Below are 25202 nucleotides of genomic sequence, written 5' to 3' on the forward strand. Positions count from 1 at the left end.
TGGGTTGGATACTCAGGCTCAGAGGTAGCAGTGAATGGGTTGTACTGTATCTGGAGGTCAGCAGAAGTGCAGTATTGCAAGAATATATCCTGAGACTTGGACCGCTTAACAGCACTTGTTCACAAAGTTTGTGAATGATACTAAATTGGGCAGGAGTGGGAGGTAGTGGGGGATGGATCAGCTGATACATTGGAGGGCAGAGCTGCCCTTAGACAGGCTAGAAGAATGAGACAATATAAAACCTTAAAAAATTTAACAAGGACAAGATCCTGCACCTCAGAAGAAAGAGCTCCTTGCAAAAACACAGGTTGTGAACCCCAAGAACTCCTGGTCATGATAGGTAGCAAGCTGAACGTGAGCCACCAGGGCGTCCTGGCAGCACAGATGGTCAACAGCATCCTGGGATGTGTTACCAGCACAGCCAGTAGATTAAAGGCAGTGATTACCCCCCTTTACTTGGCACTCATTAGACTGCATCCAAAAGAATGCATTCAGCTGGGGATCCCCCAGTACAAGAAAGACATTGACAAACTGGAGCACCTTCAGCAGAGGCCACCAAAATGGTGAGGGCTGGAGCACTTGCCCCATGAGGAGAGGCTAGGGGAGCTGGGCTTGTTCAGCCTGGAGCAGAGATGGCTTTGGAGGGATCTAACAGCTGTTTCCCAGTGCCTATGGGGCGGCCACTGGAGCTGGGCTTGTGCTGGTTGTTGCACGGCAGGAGGACAAGAGACAATGGGCACAACTTGAAACAAGAGGTTCAGACCGGATACTTAAGCACTGGCACAGGTTGCCCACAGAGGTTGTGCAGTCTCCATCTCTGGTGGTTTTCGAGACTGGATAAAACCCCACACAGCTTGGTCTGACCTGAGAGCTGACCCTGCTGTGAACATCTTTAAAAGCCTGTGGTTACAGAACCTGAGAATCGGTTAACTGGTAATAATGGGTAAAATGGCAGTCAGGTAGACCTTGGCTGAATTAAGGGAAGGTCCAGCTTCCATCAGCTCCAGTAGGAATCTCTAAAAAACCCCCAAACCAACAACTGTTGAGGCACTAGACAGGAACTGGAATGATAAATGCACCAAAAAGATAATAAATCAGTCATTTAGCCAGACACACCCATCTAGCAGACTTCTTAGTGCTATTAACCACCACATAACCAAGAATGGACAAGGCAGCCATTCCCACTGTACATCAATCAAGAAGTGATTAGCTGTACCACAAGAGTAAATGAGCAATGCTTGTGTGGTAGTAAGCAAGCTGACGTGAGTAAAAATGTGACTATCCTGCTGAACGCCCTAGATCTGAGCAGCAAAGTTCTGGATATCCACTACAAGCTTGTGACAGTCTTTCTTTTCTGAGAACCATACAGACTGAAGAATTTGCATTCTTAACTCTCTTTTTATTAGTTAATTATCAAAGCAAGAAGGAGGAAGCTGCAGGACACAAAGGCAAGCAGTTACAGTCACCAACTCTTTCATGAAGACTCAAGAGATTGTAAAGACTGAGAGGCATGAACCTGAACTGCTCGTGGTCTTATCCAACCACAAAATGCAGGAAATGCAAGTGGGGTGGTCTGACTACCACACAAAAGAATGCAACTCAGGTCAAGAGTCATTAAGCAGTCTCTTTCTTGAACAGCTTGTAGACAGTTCCCTGGAATACAACACTGTGTGATATCAATACCCTAGAAGTCACACCTGTCTAACCCTCAATGGTTGAGGTCGAAAGGTGGATGAAGGAACGGAAACCTCTGACTACTGGCAGCTCTGAATCATAAACTACAACACTTCTACTGCTCAACATGCCTGAAATTGCTGAAGTACAGGCTTTCCAAAAGGCCTATGAGGTCAGTAAGAGTATGGAGAACGCTCTTGTTTCTGGACCAAAGTCAGAAGAACTTTCAATGGACAGATGCTCAAGGAAGTATTAAATTTCCTGTAAGAAATTTGCACTCTTCAGTCATGATGACCATCAGATAAACAACGGAAAGGACAGAATGGGAGAACATGTCCATTGCGTGAGAGAAGTGTGGAAAGATTTGAGTATTCAGTTCTCCTAAAAAATGGACTAAAAACATTCTCCAGTATCAGAACGAAGGAGGTTCTGAGAAAAACAGCAGCCCCTGTTAAGTAGCTTGAACCTACATTTGGTGCCAAGAGCATGCCAATCAGCATTTAGTCAGCCTGTTTCCTTGTGGTACCTGTCCACGGAGCATATGTGCTCCTAGAACAAGCTCTGGCATGTTCTGGCCTTTTCCAACACAAAAAGGGAGGTCAGCTGGTCATACATGTATATCGGTGCTCTATTTATACAGAAATTTAGTATTTTGCTCAATTTTCTTGATTGACACACAGCCAAAAATCTTCACATTGCCTAGTGGGCTCCAAAACATCACTGGCAGCAAGAGAAGCATTGCTGTGGGGCATGGAACAGGCTGTGATAGAATTCTACAACACCTTTTCACTGAAGGAATAAGCAGAGACCATCCTCTTCCATAAACACTCTGGAAAGGGCCACTGGTTATTGGGGTTTACTGACCATCATACCCTGTCATTAGCATAAGCACTTGCCTGTTACATTTGAACAGCTGGGCTCATAGACTTTGGCATGTGAAGCCAACCAGGATCAACCTACAGCGGATATGCCATCTACATGAGCAATCTCGGAACCTAAGACAATTTTGGATGAGACTCATGCACCAGCCACAATATGATTATATTAATAATAATATAAAAAATATAAATAATAACATTTACATTTCATCTTGCTCACGTGAGCTTTTTCTTCTAAAACTGAGGAGTCTAAGCAAAAAGTGTGCTCCCACATCATGCAACATCACAGAAGGTTCCCAGATGTAGAAGCAGAAATGGCTGAGTCTGAAGAGTGCAGAACTATGTGCACCTGGGTTCACCTTGCTAACTCACAGCTGCTGGCAGCAGCTGTTGCCAGCTGGACAATCACAAAATCAAAAATGGCCATTCAGTCAAATACGGCAATTCAAGCAAATCTACATGAGCAATTGGTGATAGAAGGAATGGTAAACAGAGGAGTGTCAGCTACCAGTTATTCTGGTGCTCATCCAGCTGACAGGTCTATGACACCCAGACCAGTGCTGAATAGTTTGGGTTTGGTACTTTTCCAAAAGTCAAGGGGAACCTCTCAACCATCTGGTAAGCTTGTATAATAACCCCATAGGTCTGAGTAGTTTTGGTTCTGGTACAGTCAGGAGAAGGTAGAAGATAAGACTGTATGCCAGAAACCTTTTCCACAGGCCACAGTCTGAAGAGATAACATTTGTATCTCGGGAAAGCTAAACGCTTGGACATGGCTAATTCATCTACCTGGTGAATGTGGAGTCCTGAGCTGGAGTTGGGCTTCAGAGCTCACTCAGCCAGCTAGTCCTGGAAACAGAGCTCCTACTGGCAGCTCACCTACAGCTTGAATGAATCACAACAATTTCTGGGTGGGTGCAGCTCACCAATACAACAGAGACATGACAAATGCAGGTTGGGTAATACAATTCACTCGCTGCATGCAACGTAAGAAGCCTCATGCAAAGTCAGCAAAATAGGAAAAGGTAAAAAAGAAAAAAAAGTTACAGGTCTAGAGAAGAGCAGCAGCATTAGTATAGCTGATCTCAACACTGTGGCTGAAACGGCAACACACATGCATGCGTGCTCCACGCCAAGCAGGGGTGGACACTGCAAAATCTTTTCAGTCCCAAGTGAAGGAAATGAAGCAAAAGTTAGAAGATATACACATGGACTCACTCGAAGATTAAAAAAATAATAATTTCAAAATCGCTAACTTAAGACAGCACTCCCAGCGTGAATTGTCAGGGGAGACTGCGGCAATCTTTAACTTGGTTTAAGTAATCAAGATCTACCCTATGCTGCCAGCTTCAAGAAGGCACTTGAGCAATGAAGCATATTGCTGGAAAAATCACTTTGCTTTTCAGCTGCAAACTCAAAACTGGCAAATATTTGACTCCAGGCCTTTAGACTTAAGAGTCTTTGGTTCAAAGGTCAGGGCTATTGCAAAGGTGGATGAGAAGAGCACTTGACTGGAGCATAGGGACAAGATGGAAAACAAGTATGACAGAATTCCTTTAATACTTGTTAAAACTGCCCAGGGAGCACCTTAAGCTGGAAGCATTTGCATCTGTAAACAGTGTGAGACAAAGAGGGAGCTGGAAAAACAGGAAAAAGATGGCAAATGGGGTTATTAAAAAAAAATCAACGCTTCTCCTTGCACCCAGTGGCTGTGCCCACACTGTGCCCCACTATCTCCAGCTGGAGAAGAAGTGACACAAGGGGCAGAGAAAGAGGGGAATCAACTCGCAGCACAGGAATGACACTGGCTTCCTCTCATCCATGTGGTTTGCTGGTTCCCTCTCTAAGCCTGGATCTTCCTTGCAAACTCACTTTGTCAGTGTTGGAGGGAAGGGGCCCTGGGAGAAGGCAGATATTGCAACAGACACCTGAGAAACATGAACCAGAACAGAAATACCTCCAGGGAAGGCAAAAGTTCCCTGAATCTTCCTTCCACCACATTTACAACTACGGTAGACAGTGGAAGAGATGGAATGAGTAACAAAATGTTCTTAAGGAAGAGGTGGATACAGGATTATAGGGATGAAAAGGGGAATAGTCTGTCTTCCATGGAGGTCTCACACCCACCCAGCACTTCTGACTTCTACAGTATAGTTACAGGAACATGCTATCACAAGCTAGACAAGGGCACTGATCCAAGGCTCTTATGCAGACCAATTCTACCTAGGAAGTACAAGGCTCTTCATACCACCAAAGGAATAATAAGTTGCTGCTTATTTAACTTTGGTGAGAGTCCATGCAGTTTCCAAAACAACTAGTGAACTGTCCCACAAGAATTTGTTCACAAAACTATACTTCGGGTTTGCAGGTCCTTACCCGAGAGACTTGCATTAGTGTGGTGCAAACATGGGTATCAGTGAAACACTTCTAGTTGCATCATCAGGATGAACAGGGCATCGATGAAGGAAAAGGAACTCAGGACAAATATTTAGCTTAGAAGCACACATAAAATGCTTCACTACCCTGAGAAGACCTCTTCACAAGGGAGGTCCATAAACATAAATGTGATGGGAGCAGCAGGAAAAAGAAGGGAAAACATGACAGTATAAAACATGGTATGTTCATGCATTACAGTATGTAAGCATCTTCAAGTATCTTAGCTTCTTGTTTGCTAAGTCTCACTGCTTCCTCTTCATAAGGACAACAGGCATGAGGGCTGAAGGATTCAAGCAAAGAAACCTGGTAAACCAGTCTGGCAAGGACACTACATACAGGGCAAATCAAGGAAGACACTGAGATATTTGTGAGAGAAAATGAGAGGAGCAAGTGTTACTGGCAAGGACAGGGAAGACGCCAAAGACAGATGGTGCCTCACAATACTGAGTATTAACTTGATGACTTTGAACTTGATGATCGCCATAATTAGATACCATAATGACTCAAAAATTGAGTAGGCGAGATGGTCAAGCAAGCCACTGATGTAATAGCACCAACAATATGAAAAGATTGAGGTGGGGTTGATTTTAGCAGGTAAAATCCAAGAAGAGGCTGTACTTGGTGAGACTGAAGATGAGTATGGATGAGGACAGAAAAGAAGTGGCGTATTTCAGGAACACCATGGAGAAATCTGTCACACTTGGGTTATGTTCAGAGAAAAAAAAAATCCCAGCCTGTTTTGCTGATAGAAGAATTACATTTCTAGACATTACAACTCCAAGGAATACTTTTTAAATGTAATCCTGTCTTCATCAAAGGTGTGTCTGAGCACAGATGTACACTCTTAGGTAGGGTGTGAATTCACAGGATGCCTGGTACTCTACATTAATTCCCACAGGAATTCACTTAGACTGTGGTTGCACAAATACTTTCAAATACTCTGAGACAGCAGTAGCACAAAAAAAAAGTTTTATTCTCACTGTTCCTGTGTTACCATCTCAACAGCAATGCACAAATATTTGTCCAGGACTGCTGTGAGCTGGTTCAAAGATTTAAACTGAATTCATAAGAATCATTTTTTTTGTTAGATCAGTTTCAAGTCTGGGATGAATTCCTCAGCCTGAGCCATCTGGTGACCATATACTTCCTTTCGTTAACACGAGGGAGAAGGATGCACCAAGATGTGTTCTTTGAGACACAGCTATAATGAATTAAGTAATGAAGCATTAAGAATTCCTGTGCAAGGTCATGTCCTCCTTTCAGCAGGTGGAAGGAACCACTTTACACCTAAGAGTCCATAGAAAGAAACTGGTGCACAACAGCCACTACACTGAAAAATTCACCTTTGCTTACTGCATGCAAACTTTTTCATTCAAAAAAGCCCCACAGTTGCATAGAGGCAAACAGCTGTTCTAGGACTATAAATGGCTTTCTTCAGTCTATTGGGAAATGAACTGAATAAGTGTAAACACATACAAAATAAGTGGCGGGTTCATGGAATGAGAGGTTTTCATAGGATTATGCACCACTGTGATATTTCATCTCAGTGTTACTCTCTCTTACAAGTATTCCTGAATTGGGATATTTTGTTATCCTAAAACATAACACGTGCGTTGGACAGAAAAGAAGGGAAACTTACTTTTCTTAAATTTTACTACCTTAACTTAGGGATACTCACACCTTTTGATTACCAGCTTGTGGTACAAAAGCCCCTGAACTGGTTTGCTCCCTATATGGCAGCATTAAAGCAGCAGCCATAGGAATAATCACTGCTTTTGAATCAGCCAGCATGCATGGCTATAGTAATGGTTAAAAATCATGCTTAGCTATGTTTTGCCTAGCCAGAGAAGAAAAAGCTCCTGGCTTTGAACTATGGGTTATGATTCTTCCCTCTTCCCTTTTGATGTTTTGTGCTTTTCATACAGCACAATTATTTGACTCCTGTCATCCAAAACCATTTCAAAACCAATTCTGGCAGATGGTTCTAAGATGAGCACACATTCCCACTTCCAGTAAGGGAAATACAGTTTTCCTCATGAAGAGATACTCCTAGTTTACTAGATATTTGCTCTTACATTATAGGGACCATGCATCAGCCTCAATTTCCACACAACTCCTGTAGACACATGTACAAACACCAAAGTGAGTAATAAGCAAAACACGATCCTGGAATGGTGTTTTTATATATGCAGGAGAGAAAATAGCAACAAAGATCCTTCAGCCTCCCTCTATCCACCTCTTCTGCTGGTACTAGCAGATTTAGATCAAGATTAAGTTCTAGTTACAGTTCACTAAATAACCCACAGCCAGCTGTGAAATATACATGAAGAACTTTTGCTGCAAACATGTAAAAAATCAGTATATATGATGGTCTAGCTACTGGTGTTACACATTATTTTTTTTTTTGCAATGGCTAAAAAGGAGCTGATAGTTCAAGAAACCAGAGATTCAGGAGATACAATCTAATGGAGACTGGATCATCTTCAGTATATTCACAGAGAGCCAGGTACATATAGAGGAGGGACTCTGTGTCTGCTAGTATAATCCCACAATAAGTAAACCGGTAAAATGGCTCTAGTTCCTTGTAAAAGACTTAATGCCATCTGATATCACAAGATGACAGACTCATAAGACAGAGTTTACTGAAACTGAAATCAATGTTATTTTTATTTAATGAAACCAACAATCACCATTACAGTATTACGCAATTTGGATGTGTTTTTCTCTCCTCAAAGGGGTTTCCCTTCTTCCTGTTGCCATCCAGTTGCCAAATTGCTGCTGCTGATTCTCCTTTTAGTAACTTGACACTGTCTTTTTATTTCATGTTCAAGGCTGTTGGCTTGCTCCCATATATTTAAAATTCCTAATATTCATGCATGGATTAACTGGTAATCTGAAGTGGCCTCAACAACAACTTTTGATAAGACCACTTATGATTATGGAAGAAAGGACATGAGAACTAACATGGGGGAAATGCGGCATTAGCACATAGGAAGTTCATGGCAGGATCCTGATGTACATATCTCCCATGGAAATAAATAACACTGATCTCAGAAAAAGGATTTGTAATAGTATTCTTTATTCAAAACCAAGCAAAAAAACCACCCTTAAAAAACAAACCCCACACACCATAACTTCTACAGCTTCCAGAATCTCCCATAAATAACACTTTTCCTCTCAGATGCTTCCTGCGTCCCTACCATCCTCCTTCACTGATTAATAGAGAGTTTATGATTGTGGGTAATTAATAACTTACAGTTGAAAAGAAGGGCAGCTGCTGTGAGGCTGCTGAACAGGCTCACAAGCAGGATAGAGGCAGTTTCCCAGCCACCTCCATTTCCTTCCACAGATCAAACCCTGACACTATTAGTACAACACATCAGAGCAGGTTGTGCTGGGCAAACAGGAGAGGTCCCTACCATTCCATAGTATGGGAAACAATACTAGACAACCAGGTGGCACTGGTGTGAAACTGTGACCATAAGCCACCATGTGCCCTGACACCAGCAATTTTTATGTAAAACTGTCTCTGATGAGAGCAGCAGCCCGAGTCAGCGTGTAAACAGGAGCAGCTCTGGACTCAGAGACAAGGCATCTGGAGCAGAGCAGTACTGCTCATGATCTAAGTCGCTAAACAAACACAAAAAGCACCTTGTCAGCAAATGGCCCAGTCCTCAAGTGAATTAACTGTTATTTTAGAGTTATTTTTAACTGAGTATATTATATAAATGTTAAAATAACTTGAACAGGTATATTTTGGTTTTGTATTTTGCAAGCCTACTCTTTTGGTTTATCAGTCTCTAGGGTTACATTTTGTAATTTCTCTTCCTCTGACCCGGAACACTAACATTCCTAACAAAAGGCAGCATTAATCTAGAAGCTGGATAGTCTCTACCAGCAATAACCAACCTACCAGCTGCATGTGTTACCTAAAACTAGTTTGAGATGGGAAATTTCAGAAATGTTTTGTAATAATGACTACTTCCTGATGGGAGGAAGGAAGCTAAGCTGGATCATGATGGAACATCAAATGCCAGAGGGCACTCCAGGAAGAACGTAAAACCCAACCCAGATGACTTATACAATTCCATTCACCTCAAGTAAACATTTTAGAACTAAGGAGTCTAAAATATTGATTAAGAAATTACTCCTGAACATGATTTTCTGGGTTTTGTTTGTTTGCTTGTTTACTTAACAAGCATTTTGATTTGGTTTTATGTTTTAGCAGAGGAAGTTCAGCAAGTTACTCTGACAGAGACAGGGGACAGGTGGGCAGGACTGGACAGCCCCAGCCTGCAAGACTCCCAGTGGACTGCTGTGCTTAAGTCCAGTACTACGAGCATCACTTCTGTTCTGCGTAAAGAATGTATACATTTTATATTGAGTAAGTCTAAAATCACTAGAAAAGACTGGAAAACTGAAAGATACTAATAGATCAAAAGAGGGAAACTTTTAGGAAGATGCCTCTATTTAGAGGATGGATATTCCTTCCCTAACAAAAGCAAACAGTTTATGACCTTTAATTTATTGGAAATACAATCAAACTGACAAGCTGAAAGACTCTGGTAGAGGATCCACAATTCCACATTCATGTCAAAATTGCCTAGTCAGCATTAAGAAACCTAAGTTTCTGCCAAGTAAATAACCAACAAGTAGACAGGAAAAAAATACTTCTAATTGTATGCTGATATTTTATTATCCTGGTTTCTCAATTTTGTTATTGCATTATTAGGCCCAGTGCCTAAAAGATCCAGTAACGGAGAACAAGCCCACCACGTCAAGGATTATACAAAGCCGGAATAAAGACACAGCCCATAATAGGAAGAGTTAAAAACTTAATTAGTTGTTCTTCACTTCTTGAAGTTTTAATGTTTTGTTCATTCACTGCTCAATTTACTTTTTATTTACCTAGGATTCATACATACTGTTCCAAAAACATCTAAAAATCTGTCTTGACTATGCAAGACAGATGTTGAACTGTTTCACGACTGCTTTGTCAAGTCAATTTTATATGCACAGTATTTTGCAGACAGAAGCGACTTCACTCGGGGTCCAAACCAGCTTAAAGCAAGTCAGCTCCAGCCATACTTACACTGAGCCTTGCTATGAATGCTGCAAAAATACAGCACTCGCCTACAGAAAGTGAGTTTCTGCTGACACTGGATTATCAGATGAACTTTCCCAATACTTTATTTTCCTGATGTTCAGAGACTCCTGAACTATGGGTATGACACCACTTGCAAAGCACTAGAACAAATCTTGGGAAAAATGAAGCACGCAGCCAGTGTTCCAATTAGATGTCATCTTTCACCTGATTACTTAGAACAGGATATTCGATATCCGTTTCCTTCTATCTGACCTCAAGTTTTAGATAAATTTTCTTCTTCTTATCACTACAGTAGAGAGACAAGTCATAGCTGTAGCAATCCAAACCTGCTTTGTCACACATTTCCAGAGTCTTGTGCAACATATGCCTTCCCTTCATATTCACATCATTTTAAACTACATACCTTCTGCATTAAGATGCATGGTTTCCAGAGGTCCAATAAATGCGTACCGCATTCCCAGTCCATCAGACATCACAAGGTCCAGATCAGTAGGAGAGATTACTCCATCCTAAGTAGCAAAAATAGAGCAGGAAGGAAGATCTGTGAATGTTTGGTTTTAATGCAAAATGGCCTGCTTTTTGTACACAATTAAAAATTAAAGAAGTAATAAAAACTAAGGCTAGAAATAGCAGAAACACTGTTTGCCAGAAAGTCCATCTATTATGCAAGCCTTCCTACAGTTTAGTATAAACACTCATTCACATCTCTAAGATTGCTGTACTTCATAATCCAAACACATTTTGTCAGTATCTTGTTTTTAAACCTAAAAATTAATAAGTATTTTCATACAATATGTACTATTTGTACACACTAGTTTGCCTGATACTTATTACTTAAAATAACTCGTACTAAAACTAAATCGAGCTGTTCATGTTAACCAACACTTTTTCTCAGAAATTGAGAATCCAAGAACACAGAGCAAATGTGACACTCATAGCACACGACAAAAAGAGTTTACATCAAATCCAAGTATTATACCAGCTCTCTTGAATACAGGAATTTTGGCTAAATCTCACACCTCCCTTCATATTCTCTTAGTTCTGGATTTTTGGGCAGAGTCAGAACTGGCAGAACAGGGTGCAGCAGCGGGTACTACTCCTGAAGCCACCCGCAAAAAAAGGCTGGGACCAAACACACAGGCAACACAGCTGCCACTCCCTCCCAAAAAGCTCAGTGAACATTCAATCAACCCAGCCTCAACCTGCCCAGGTTCTCCAGTTCATTGCCAGCCTCACATTTTGCAGCTGGCAGGACACAGAACATGCAAAATGAAGCATTTCTCCTGTTAAGAGAGGAGCACTGCCGTTCCACCCACCTGGTGGCACTCACAAGAAAGCCAACACCCCCATCAGGTTAGGGCAAGCACAGGAAGGCTTGTAAAAAAATATCAGTTACAGTTCATTACCTTAAAAGATTTACTTTAGAAGAATAATATTTATTATATGAGGTTGTTTTCCACCTACTAGGAAGATAGGAATTAACTAAGACCTGTTCTAACCACTTCCATCAGATAAGGCTTGGTTTCAAGAACTTGTCCTCTTTATTCCCAGAGACATAAAAACATTTCCTTCTGGTTAAGAAGGCGGAAGAGATGCTGAATTTGTCCTCTCACCCTACCTTGAGGTGACCTTCCCACTCAGTGCCTCTTTCTCCACAAGCCCCTTTCAGCTGCAGAATACAAGCAGGTATAGCCATCTCCTTGGCCAAAGAAGCTTCTTTTATGGTTAAACTTCCCTTTCTCAGGGCCCTGTCTGAATGCTCCTTCATATCACACGATGATCAGCTAGAGTTACGGGCATGCAGGACAGCTCTCCTGGCTTGTTGTAGACATGCACATCTGAGCCAGACATCTCGACTCTCTTTATAATCACCAGGGAGAAAAGGAAATCAGCATCCTAAAGCAGGCATCTAGAACAGGTAAAATGACTTGTGTCCTAAAAAGGCCTAATTCTCCTCACTGACTGCCAGATGAGCAAGGAGTTTGGATGTCAATGTCTGTATTGTAGAAATCCCACCCACAGGGTCTTCCCATGTTAATCAACTACATCCTCTACGGTTACTTTAAAAGAAACTCATAAACCAAGGACCAACAGAACTTCTACAGCTGGCCACAGACATCAAGTTTCTTCACCTCAGGCTTAAACAGGGCCTTTTATAAGATAAAATCTCAAGTCTCTATCTGTTGGTAGGCATTGCTCCTATCAAAAATAAGTCAGGCTGAATACCTGTTGCAGGTGGCTTTTGAACTCTAACTTAAAAAGGAAACAATAACGTAATTACTAAGATCTACTCAGCATATGGAACACAGCTGTGGTAGAAACTTTAGACATAAATTGTCAGGAATAAGGAAGCATTATTTTCTTCAACTTAAAGGTAAGGCACAGACATAGTAAAATAAGTCATCTAGAGGCAGACAAGAAAATCTGAATAAAGACAGGACTAAACTAAAACCTCCATGTTCGCATTACAGACCAGCACCAGAGTAACTAACACAGGCACCATACATGCTGTCAAAGTTTTTTCCCCTGACATGGCAACACAACTTCTCTGAACCACATCAGCAAAGTCAACAAAAGCGCTCTTCTGTTGGGAGTGCTTCACCCAAACAATGAGTTATGCTGGTAGAGCTGTGCTTGATGGGTGATTATTTTTTTCCCCTGGTTGACATGGATTTGTGAACAAAAGATGAACCAGGAGTTCCAGACAAGCATTTGAACTACAGCAGCAGTTAAAAACTGTAAACATAACATTAAAGAGTTAACAGGCTCTTGGAAAACTTCATTGTAAATTATTTTTCAAATTAAAAACTGATTTATTTCTTTTGACACCATACTCCTCAGCTTCAGTACTGACATTTGAATACCAGGTGCCCTCAAAGCCAAGAGACAAGCGCTTTGTTTTTAACCTTTTGACTACAGCTGTAATTTTATGGTTACAGCTGCTAAAAGGCAAAAACTGCTGCTACCAGAAGGAAAACATGATGAATCCCTCCAGTGAACGGATTCTACACATGTGAGCTCAGTTTCTCCTTGTTGCACAGATCCTCTTAAAGAAAAGCCTTTTATTTTTTCTCTTCAGAAATTAAAAACACATAAATATGAAACAAGTTAGATGATCTTCCTCTAGGGAAAAGCCCTACTCCCACTTATGTTAAGATGATGAGAAGGTGGTGAAATGATTCAGCGGGGTGGGTGCAAGGTCAGCAAGGTGTCTTCCACAAGGATTGGTGTTTATGCTAAGAAGTAAGCAAGAAAGAGTTCCAGCCCAGTTTCATTAAATTGAAGTGTGAAACAATCTTCAAAAGGGGATTTTTCATTTACTTCATCCTGGGTAACTCTCCTTGTAAGCCTTCCTCTCAACCACTTGTCAGAGCAAACATGTTAAGAGTTCACCAGTAGCTTTCACAGTTACAGAATTAAGATCTTAATTTGAGATAAATTCCATCAAAATCCTCAGTGACCCCAGTGGCCAAACTTCTACATTTAGACCAGCTCAGAAACCTCCACACTTCTTATGACACTATTTATATACCACAACCTCATCTTCCTAGAGATTTTATCTGCTGTGATGCCACAGTATTGTCCTAATGCTCCTTCAGTGTTTATTAGTCCTTCTTGCTATACAGAAACTCTTTTCTCCTTTCCAAAAACTTGTGGTGGCTCTGCAGTCTCCACCTTTAGGCCCTGACCCAACCTGTTTGGTTTTAATGAACAGTCTTTACATCTGTGAGTCACAGTCACATCGCAACTTCTGTCACCGACTCAGTTTGTAATCATATTAAATGTGACACGGCCAAAAAACCACTTTTTTTTTTCTTACTTCCAATTCATCATGTTCTCCTACTCACTCCAGTCTGTCTACAGAACTATTTTGGACCCCACTCCCTCCCAGATCACATACTTTCTGTTTCCAAATTTGCCACTTCATCCTCTGTATCTCCCAAATCCAGTTTTGTTTTTGTTTTTTTCTGATTGTCACTAATATATGCATTCTCTCACAGCAGCACTTGCTACACCCTTCTCTTCACTATCACATCAATCAAGCCCCTTCCATCGACACCCTGATGAGATCTTTTTCCAGTCCTGTCATTTTGAGCATACGACTTTTCTACTAGCTCCATCTCTTTCCATTTCATCATGTTTGAGAAACTTGTCCTACACACTTCACACCCCCCTACTTTGCTGGCCTTTATCTTCCTTCTTCCATGGCACCCTCACTCACCTCATCCTGCAAGAAACACTTGGTATGAACACTTCTCCCTGACCCTTTCAGCTTCCTTTTATGATACTGCCCTTTTATGGGGCACTGTAACTAGATGGTTAACCTTCTACCTTTATCTTTGATCTTTTAGAAAGGTCTTTTGGATAACACTATAATACAATTATTAATAATAAGGAATTTGGAATTAGAAAAGTTTTGCCAGCATTTAAAGACTGCCAAGCTAGTCACCTGAGAAGAGAGAGGTACACAAATTAGGGACTGAAGCCAATGCACCTGATTGCTGTGAAAACTAAGATGGACACACAGGCAAACCATGACTGCTTATTTTCCAAAAGATTAATAAAAATGGCAGGGATCCCCATTTTGCAACGACTATAACCCAAAAGAAAACCCACTTTTACAGAAAAAAACAAAAAATTAAGACAGTATCAAAAGCTTATACAGAGGAAAATACAGACTCTTAAGACACTTATCATATAATCCATCATGCAAAATAGTTTTAGTTCATTCTTAAAAGCAGCTGGAAGTCCTTAATCAGATCAGGGCTGAAAAACTGCCATGTTCTCCTCACTATGTCTCATTACAATTTACATATCTAACCAGAAAAAAACTAATAGTTTGGTCATTTTGGACAGGAATGCTTTATTAATATGTCTCTCCTGCTAATATTTGTATTTTATCTTTCACCCCCAGTGTTTCTTAAGGTCAGGAAAACTTTTGTTACCAGAAAGAATCAATGTGAGTAAAAATTTTTAGGAGCCTCTCCAAGATTAGGAGTTGGGGAGGCTGACATTCTCAACAATAAGTTGGCAGCACAACAGTAGAAACACAGAAGCTGCCCCAGGCCTGCAGCTCTCACCTATGTGTGGTGATTCTCCTCCCACCAAAGGCAGTGTGTAGCCTCAAGTCACACAGCTGAAACTGCACACCTGGGACAACCGATATTTGTCCAGGCTTTTGGAATAGCAATATAGCCAAAGTTGTTACAGTTTAAATGTGTATTTGCCTGAAATGCAACAAAATTACACAAAACCAACAACTTTGAAACTTTGATGAGGCAACAAAAGCAGCTTTGATTACCTGTCAGTGCTCCAAGCACCATTTAATTACTATTCACACACCACCTCCCACAGGCTGATACTTAAGGTTCACCGCAAATCAATACCTCTTTTCCACTAGCAGCTCAGGAAGTGTTCTTATACTCTTTCCATAACCGAAGACCACATACAGAGTGACACTCTCAACGACACGCGCTGCCACAGCTCCCAAAGTCTCAAAGACTGGACTGCTGACAGCTGGAGGTCGCTCCTGCACAGTCTTCCTCTAACATGAGTCTGTAAACGTTCCCTGAATGCGCTCATATTTTTAGCATCCTAGGTTTCCATGGTAGTGGCTTCCACAGTTCAGTTTATGCTTCCCAGACACATGAAAGAATCTTACTACATTTGATGCTTTACTTCCCTGGATACTTGTCCTGACCAAGGGTATTGTATCAAGGTGCCTGCACATTATCAGACTTACAGGTCCACAATTTCCCAACAATGCTTTGAACTCTTTTAAAAGAACTAAGGGGTAAGCGCTAACTTCCATTTCTGCAGTATTACACTAGTTAGTATGTAAAAAAGAGCTTAAATCAGTGTTCCTTCTACTTCATATCAAAGTTTTGGATTCTCAGATAAGTTCCATTTCTCCTTCACAGTCTGCCATGACTCAGTGTCCTGGTTTTGTTAAAAAACAAGTTTCTCTTTTAGCGAATTTGCCTGTCAGCTAAAGCCTTCTTATTAGCTACACTCTCCTGAAAAGCCAGATACATGTTTTGGTAGACATAGCAATGGAATGCAAGGTAATTGATAAGAATGGATGCACATCTCACGAGAGGAGCAATGAGAAACACGTAACCAAAAACTGACCAAGTACAACATTCCATTCACATGACACTTCATATAAAAGTGGGAGATCCCTTTTCCTTATGGCCAACATTAGGAGAGGACCTTGCTAGTTGTCCCTGTGAACTGAGGCCTAGTGAGAGACTGAATCCAGCTCCCGTTGGCTGCAGAGTCTAACCCAGGACTTTGGGTGCTGGCTCTGCAGTTGCTGAGACTTTCAAGATTGGTTTTGTATATTTTGTATTATTTTATCTTTATCAGTAGCATTAGTAAAATATTTTTAATTTTTCCAACTCTCTTCTCTCTGTCCTCCTTTCCCTTCCCATTGCCTGTCCTTAGTGGGAAGGAGGGAGAGGGAGGGGCTGAAGGGGGAAGTGGGGGGAGAGGAGGTTAACAATGCATCTGCCAGGGTTTGATTGTCACCCCACAATCAAACCTCAACACTCATTTACTCTCTTCTCCTCCAAAAATCTTGTTCTTAGCATGACTTGTTCTATTTCTATGCCAGAACCCTTCCTTTCAAGGAAAGGTTACAGTGAGGACCTAACAACCTTGTTTTACTTATTCACCATCTCCTTTATATTGTTGTATCATGTTGCTAGCAGAAGCTAACTACAAGTAAGCAAAGCAGTTCAGCAACTATGTTTAGATACTGCATTGGAAAAAGGAGTTGCTTTGTTTACCATATGTTAATATTACCTCAGTTTTAAGATCTTCACCTGGATTTTCGTGTGTGGCGGTTTTAAACAGCTTGAAAAATCAAAACACTCTCTGTGACAAGGAGTTAAGCCCCACTGAAGCCCACGAGAATCTCTTCTTAACAAAATAGCAGATTCATAATTCAGCTCTTCCTGATGAAAGATCAGGCTTTGCAACATAGAACAGGTAACTGTGGGAATAGCTGAAGGTGCACAAATAAATGATTCTTGGCTAGAAGTCTGAATGGGCAGGAGGAGGAGAAATCTGTCTTTACCTACAAGTATCAAATAACTGTTGAACTTATGAGTACAACTCCTGAAAGGCCAAAGAGAAAACCATTTAAAATATTTCATAACCACTACACAGTAGGCCAGTAACATTCAGAAAATAACAGGAAGCGATGAGAACCTAGAAAAAAGAAAAATCAGTGTTTTGAATTCTGTGCTTTTAGGATTGTTTTTTTGATTGCCCTGAAAGTGACAGGATTCTCAAAAAAAAAAAAAAAAAGCAGGATAAGACATAGTGATCATAATGTAATCACACCACCTTTTTTTAAATCAGCCTTTGCTATTTAAAACTGACACCACTTAAGTTTTTAATTTTTATGTTAATATATATTTCATGTTCATAAGGACCAGTTTAACGAAGATGGCACACATTTACAGGAATATCACTTTTCACATCTACAAAACTAGCAGCGTGTGTGTAGAAACAAAAAGCAAAACACAACACAACAAACCAGATACATACACCCACAAGTCTCCAGGCTTCACTTATCACTGCATACTGGAGCCGATTCAGAACAAACCCCTCAATTTCTCTGTTTAGTTTGACAGGAGATTGACCAATCTGCTTCATCAGGGCATATGTTCTCTCTGTAGTAGAAGGATCTGTTTCCGGATGAGGAACAATTTCAACCAATGGCACAAAGTAAGGTGGATTTACCTCAAGAAGAAACACAAAAGAAACATGTCAACTATCAACAGATTAATAGAACAAGTTAATATAAAGCATCTTTATAGCTTGTTATTAGCGTGGATGTTTTCCAGTGACCGCAGTAAACCTGATCTTCAGACCCCGAAAGACTTTACCAATCCAATAAAAGCTGGTGTATTAATTCAAATTACAAAATAATTAATTCTGCATTAAATACAACCTTGTTTAACCTCAAAAAAGTTCATGGAGCAACACTAAAGATCACAGCACTCAAACAGTATTAGAAGACTTCATACTGACTTGAGTAACTGATGTTTTCTCAATACTCAGGCTGTTTGTTTTTCTAAGACATAGGGCCACCACCTGCCTTTCCAAATAAAGCAAAGCATTTCCTTTTAGACATTCAGGAACTTTATAAAAAAGTTATTGCTAAACACCACCTGTAAGATGCAACACTTAATAGATAGCTGCTACTGGCCCAAGCCTGTAAATATATGCTAAACACAGTAACAGATATCACATGAAACATACTTTGAAAAAGTTGCAGAACAGGTTACCTTCAAACACTGTACCTATTTACAAAAATTACCTCTCCCTGACTCTTCCCAAGTGTAAATTCTCATCAAGACATATGTATAATTTATTTCTGAAGTAATAAACTTTAAAAGAACATCCTATACACAGCTGAAAGTTCTTCAGGTCATAGTTTCACAGGCAGCAACACTGTCTGCATGTTCTTTCCAAAAGCAGCAGTTCTTCAGCCATATTCTTAAGGTGTTAAACTCGGCTCTTGGTCTAGTTTCCTAGCAATACAAGAAGTTAGCGTATCATAAATTAGCACCAGAAATAACACTGACATTTAAAGGATGGTAATTAAGTACCGATTCTTTCGCTGTCCTATAGTCAACTGCTGTTCACTGTGCTCAGGTAAATGCCAGTACAGGATTTAGTCACAGCAATGTGCAAGCAGTCTTTCCTCTCCGTATGTTTTTCCTTTTCAGTACTTGTATGGTTCCTTTTACTACAGGGTCTAGCCAACGCATAACCTGTGGTAGCTATGTCTGCTGTAACTACTGGTGTAACATGCTTACTTCATCCCCTTTTAAAGTGCCTTGTATTCCAACATAACCTAACCCACACGAGTCTCTTGGGCAGTGCCACCACCAATGCTGAGATCAGCGTGATGGGCACCATTGCAGGTGTGCTGCCAGGCAATTCTGCAAGACCCAAACCACTGCAAGCACCAAGATTTTCTCTGAAGGTTTTTTCTAACCCTTAAGCATATCACAGGTTCCAATCAGGAAGGGGCAAGTTGATTGTTAGGAGAGACTGGGGCTATTATAAGTTTCTTCCAAGATCAGCGTTGACAGTCATCTTACTGATATATTCTATTTCATGAACTTGGCACAGGAAGTGTATGGGTGTGTTCATAAGCACAGTGAGGAGACTGAGGAAGACAATTTATGAGGAGTAAGACAACAGATGTTGGTAAAAATCTAAAGGTGGTAAAATGTGGGTGAATTGAGGGTGGGGGAAGGTTTCTAAAACTAAGAAGGGGAATGCAAAGCCTTTCTTCAGGGAGCAGAAGAGCTTACCTTACCCAGCCAAACACAATGAAAGCAAGGAAAGGATATGACAAAATAAACATGGAGAAAGAATGAAGCTACACAAAAGCTGCCAACAAACGTCAAATTAATTTTAATGGACCATTAATAAAATTGGAACAAAAATTAGAAGACAGAAACAATTTCCAACAGGAGTAGTAGAGTTAAAATCCCCCACCTAACAGACACCTTTTAAAGGTGATTTGACTCCATGGTTTCCTGTACAGCCAGTGACTTCACTCCTTGGTACAGAATCTCCTCCAGCACCATAATTCCAGCTTTGAGACCTCACAGAATTATACAGTACATGAGAAGTGAATTGCTCTGCAGAAGATCTCCACTGATCCACTGCCTGAAAGTGCTGCAGAGAGCAGCTGTACCTGCTGCAAGTATTGCATGCATGTCTATCACACAGCCATGTTACGGGATGTCATTTTTTCTAATTACTGAACCTACTGCTGTATTAAACAAATGGATGAGCTCTTTCTGCCCTTCTGGCATTTAATTTCATTTCTCTTCAACACAGTCAGTTGTGCTAGAGACTTTACAACTTCAGCTTTTAATTTCCCTGGTATATCAAATTCCACACTTCTTGTTTTCAGAGTGTCTTCCAGAGCTGGTTGCTTCCCACACCCACCATTCCCTGTGTCCTATTGTCATGTCCAAGACATTAGCATGGCCATGGTTAAAACAAAAAACACCAAAAGCCAACAGCTACAAAGCAAACGTGTTTCCTGATAAAACAGATGCGGAAAGGCCCCTGGAAGACTACGCTGGCCCACAGCTTCTCTGGTACACTCCCCTTTGAGTGAAGCTGAGATTACTAAGAAAATAATCTCAGTTAGATTGCAAAGTCTTTTCAGAACAATTAGACATTTTAAGGCATTCCACTGTATTTACTTTGGAAAATACATACATCCTTACAACAGCAATCTAGAAAATGTTTATGCAGGGACTACCTACCTTTCCAGATCTGATAAAACCTGGTTTCAGAAGTGGCTCCTATAAGGACTGCAGCTCAGACTAAACAAGTCGACTGGTACACAACAACTTGGGAAAACAGTAAGAAAGGCTAATGCAAAATCAAATTCTCTGACAAACAGAGAATTGGCAGAAGCCCAGGAATTGGTAAAAAAAAAAAAAAAACCACAAAAAAACCCAAAAAACCCAAACCAAACAACAACAAAACCCAAATCATAGTTTCTTAATGCAGAAGCTTAGAAGAAACATTCTCTCTTCTCTTGCACTACAGAAAGTTACAGTCCTGGAAATATGAGATAAGGAACTGCTGAATTTTAGACCGGGGAAAGGCTATACCTAAGCACAGATACATACTTTGAAGTTTGACTTTTTTCTTTTAATTAAAAAGGGATGAAAATTAATTACACAGAAAGAAACCAATCCTTTTGTTCCTTTTGCTCCCCAGTCAACCCAAGGCAAATCGCAGTGGCGGACAGCAGACCAGAAAGGGGCTGACCAAACTCTTTGACACTGCAGCATTAGGGTACAAGTAGCTGTAGAGACATTACAGTAAAGTAGTGCTGAATTTGTGTGTTCACACTGCCACTCTTGAGCCTGTCCAGGGAACTGACATTTACTTTACATCCTGAGGGGTGCCCTGGAGACACACCATGTAGATACCAAATTGCAGAGAGCAGACCACGACCTTTCTCCAGATATCGCAAACCTTCATTAAGAACATTCCTCTTAACTGATCTGTTGAACACTGGAATAACATTAGGCTAACAAATTCATTAGCTGCTGTGTAGCAGAAAACAGAAGCATTAGGAATCCCGGTGATCAAGACAAAATGTTTTTCCATGCTAAGGAGAGATGCGATAAACTGCTGTCTGGCAGACTCACATAGACATCTAGAGAGGTTCACAGGTGCCCTTCAGCATTTGGAGATTTTGCTGCCAGCGCTAGTCGTGCCATTTCCACATCACTGTCTTGTCCCAGCTGGTCACAAAGCATGCAAACTCAGCTCCAAGTACCATTTGTTCTATTTCATCCACCTGCTTTCCCTCTTCAGGTATACTGCTTCTGCACCAGAAGTCTGAAGAAACCATAGTCAAAACCTTCCACTTTTCATCAACATAACTGACAAGCACACACAGCTCACCGTTTGGATCTTTACTGTTACCCAACAGCAGCTGAAAAGAGATGTCAGAAAAGACTAACAATGCCACAAGAAGAAAGTAAGGAATTGTATAGGTTTGTCTTCAGAACGCAGAATTCCTACATTTTGAGAGCCAGTAGTCTGAGTAACACACAACATGAGCACTAGAGTTTACACAGAGTGTAACTTGAGTCAACAGTATAAGCCATGCATACCTCTGCTCAATTTACTAGATGTTGCTGCTCAATGACCAAACTATAGCTTTTCAGAAAAAGTTAGGCCCCTGCACCCTAATAATGGCACACAAGCATTTCAAATATCCTTCTATATCTTTCAGTCTGCAGGGAAGCATTCGGGATGCAGTTTAAACACCTGAACTACTACTACTACAAAAACAAAACATGACATCATACTTACAGGATGTGACACAATACACTGCTTGACGTGCTTAAGGCCAGTGAACAATTTACTGGGTAAGAGGCAAGAGGTTGAGCTGCTCAAGATAACATTGTCATCAGCAATAAGATCTAACTGACCAAAAATCTTCCTTTTCAGTTCCAAGTTCTCCGGGATACATTCCTGGAACAAAAACAAAAATTAGTGTTAGAAGTCTTCTAGTTCAATAGTATTTACCCATATATTTTAGACTTAATTGATCCACCTTGACACCTAGGAACTCAACACAAACCATCTATTTTAATCGGCCAGGTATACTAGCGAGTTGTAACACAAAAATACTTTCCCATATCTAAAGAAATTGAAAGCTCAACAAAGTTTCTCTATAGCAGAAGATGGACCACCACACACCACAGGAGATTTAACACAAACCAAATGATTCTGCTTTGCCTAAAACACAAACTTTTACTTACACACAGAGATAATACAGTAAGGAGGAATAAGACCTGGCCTCAATTTTTTAAAGAGAATCTCCTGTGATAGAACTCAGTATTCCCTCTCAGACAACATGGAAACGAATAGGTGTATCACAAAAGAAGACAAACTTAGAATATCCAGAATTATGATAAGATATTCTGAGGTTCTGCAGCCTCCACCAAGACAGCCCTTAGTGACGTTCACACTTAGCCTAAATATCTCTACTCAAACTCAGAGAAAGATTTCGGAAGTAGAATGCACACTATCAGAACCTCACCCAAAGCTATTGAGCATGTTCAGCTCTGCAGTATTATGTGAAATCTCACATGTATGAGCCAAGAGTCAAAACCTACAGTCACTAGAATTTCAAAATTTTCCCTAGGAGCTGCCTGAAGGAGAGCATGCAGAAGTTCACCAGTCTGGGAGCAATGAGGACATAGAATACAACTACAGTGGATCCCACAATCAACAGGAAAGACTTAAATCTATGAGAAGAAAACAGAGGAACTAAGGCAGCCTGTTTTCTGGGGGTTTTGAAAGAGTTTAAAAAAAAAATCCAAACAGGATCCCAAATTTTCAAAACCTCAGCTTTCCGCTTAAAACACACAGAAAATTCCTGTTCTTTTCCAATGTTAACCTTCTCCCACCTGTCAGCACTCCATTCTGTCATTCCTGTCATGCTGAACTGTACATTAGGATAGGAAAAAGGGCTATACATTTAATATAATCTAGAATGTACATGTACTACCTGCAGCTTCAGACAGACTGTGGCAGGAATGTCCAGGGTCAGAGTTCTTAACCCAGTAAATGGGTTAAAAGTAATCTGAAGTCTTAAAAAATAAGCTAGTGGCAGAGAACAGTACTAAAAGTTCCATGATGCAGAGGAGATAAACAGGGTCATTTAAGAACTCCAGATAGAGTCCAAAATAATAGACAGCCTTATCAAAACAAAATTATACTCTGCTCATAATTCCAGGACCCCTGCTTGTTGGTTAAGTTTAAATAGTTTCTTTTAGCAAAGCCAAAGATGAAGAGAACTCTGCAGATACTGTTCAAGCTAATAAAAGAGTTGTTCTGAATAGGTTTATTGTGAACTTGAAACTCTAAGCCTCCTCTCACATCAGATGATAATCAAAAAGGCAAACTCAAATCTGCTGGAAACTAAAACCTGCCACCGTTACGTAAGGTTTCTGAATGGGCTATTTGCTTGAAGTTTCTCATATAGTGTCACAATTGTATTCAGGTTGTTGGACCACTGCAATAAAGTTTCTGTCCTCATCAAGCATACAATTATTTTCTCAGAGACACCAATTCCCTGAAGGACAGGGGGGAAATTAAGCTCTGAACAATCCATTAAACAGTAACCTCACTTGCTGTCACTTACAGAGCCTGGAGAGGTCTGAAGCTATTCTGTTTACCCTGAGAACGAGAAGATCAAACAGTAAGCAGATAAGATACGGTTTTAAAGCTACCACACTCTCAAAGAATCAGTACAAAAAGGTTAGCATACACCTCTACGCATTTTAAGTGACACTGTATATTTCTGTGCCCCTTTTGTAGAGAAGATCACACTTCTCGTTTGCAGTGAACAGTACACCTTTATTCAAAGGCCTGAGCAACCTGAACAAGGTTGCTACTAATCTGACCTCCAATTCAGACTTCATTAGACATCTTTAACAATCTGATGAGAATATGACAGCTGTTAATGTTTAAAACCTACCTCCTGGAATAGTTGTGTTGAATTAGAAGCTTAAAAGTAATAGACATTACACTATTCAAATACATGTTCAGAGAATACTTAACAGGTACTTAACCAGCCTACGAACTCTTAAAGAACTATACAAACATAAGCATGTACTAGAGTCTCACCCCAGCAGACTACACCAATACAAGTAGACCTGGGTCTAGTTGCCCCTCATTAAAAAGTTGCACTCACGACAAAACACCTTGAATGTCAGTACATGGAAAACTAGGGATGTTTATCTGCATAAATCCAGCGGCCCCATGTTTTTTACAGGCCTTTCTTACTACACCATCTGCCGTCTGTGCTCCCACACACATCCATGCTCATCTAAGCATACAACTTAATTTATCTATATTTAAATGCTGGCATCTACCCAGGTTCTTCCTATCCATTCTTGGATATGCCAAGGTAGCAACTCACCTGTACCACCTTCTCGGAAAACACTCCCCAAAACACCATCTTGCATAACATCTTCTCCTTACACTAGCAATGGGAATCACTGCCAAAGCCATGGATTTATTACCACTGGCAGGTGAAGGAACAAAGTGTGGCCTGAAGTAAAGCACTGCAACACCGTGGTACAGTCCTAAAGTAAGTGGTATTGTCCTATACAAGCACAGCAGAATACAATGAAAGCCAAAGATTTAAACTGGCATGGACAGGGTCAAAGATCAGCACCCATTCAGCAACACACAACCCACTTTCTCTACGGGCGTCTGGAGATGCTGTCAGCTGGAGCAGCATTGAGCCCTCTCAATAGCAGGTATGAAATCTGATGGTAGTCACCAAGCACAAGGAATTGCTGAACAAAGAGGTTTGAAAGCCACAGCTGCACAATGATGAGTTCCCACCTCCTGACTAGATAGCTGCTGCACATTCAAAATGTGATCAAGAAAAAAAACACATCTCCAAATACCAGATAATTAACAAAAACGTCTGGCAACAAAAGACTTCTTAGACATAGAACAACTCTAGTAGCCCAAAACAAGCCAGGCAACCTTGGTAACCAAGGCTTTATTTAGAA

General features: G+C 40.7%; 1 protein-coding gene across 1 annotated transcript in view; it reads right to left on the bottom strand.

The window, feature by feature from the left end:
* Positions 1 to 25202, bottom strand: part of CRYL1 (crystallin lambda 1) — a 54770-nt gene that overhangs the window by 6324 nt on the left and 23244 nt on the right. The window contains exons 4-6 of the mRNA XM_065831088.2: positions 21979 to 22140; positions 17653 to 17847; positions 10499 to 10604 (exon numbers count right to left, since the gene is read on the bottom strand). Of these exons, the coding sequence (XP_065687160.1) occupies positions 10499 to 10604; positions 17653 to 17847; positions 21979 to 22140 (463 nt within the window). The remainder of the gene's footprint in view (positions 1 to 10498; positions 10605 to 17652; positions 17848 to 21978; positions 22141 to 25202) is intronic.

Source organism: Patagioenas fasciata, chromosome 1 (genome assembly GCF_037038585.1).
Source record: "Patagioenas fasciata isolate bPatFas1 chromosome 1, bPatFas1.hap1, whole genome shotgun sequence".
Lineage (NCBI taxonomy): Eukaryota > Metazoa > Chordata > Aves > Columbiformes > Columbidae > Patagioenas > Patagioenas fasciata.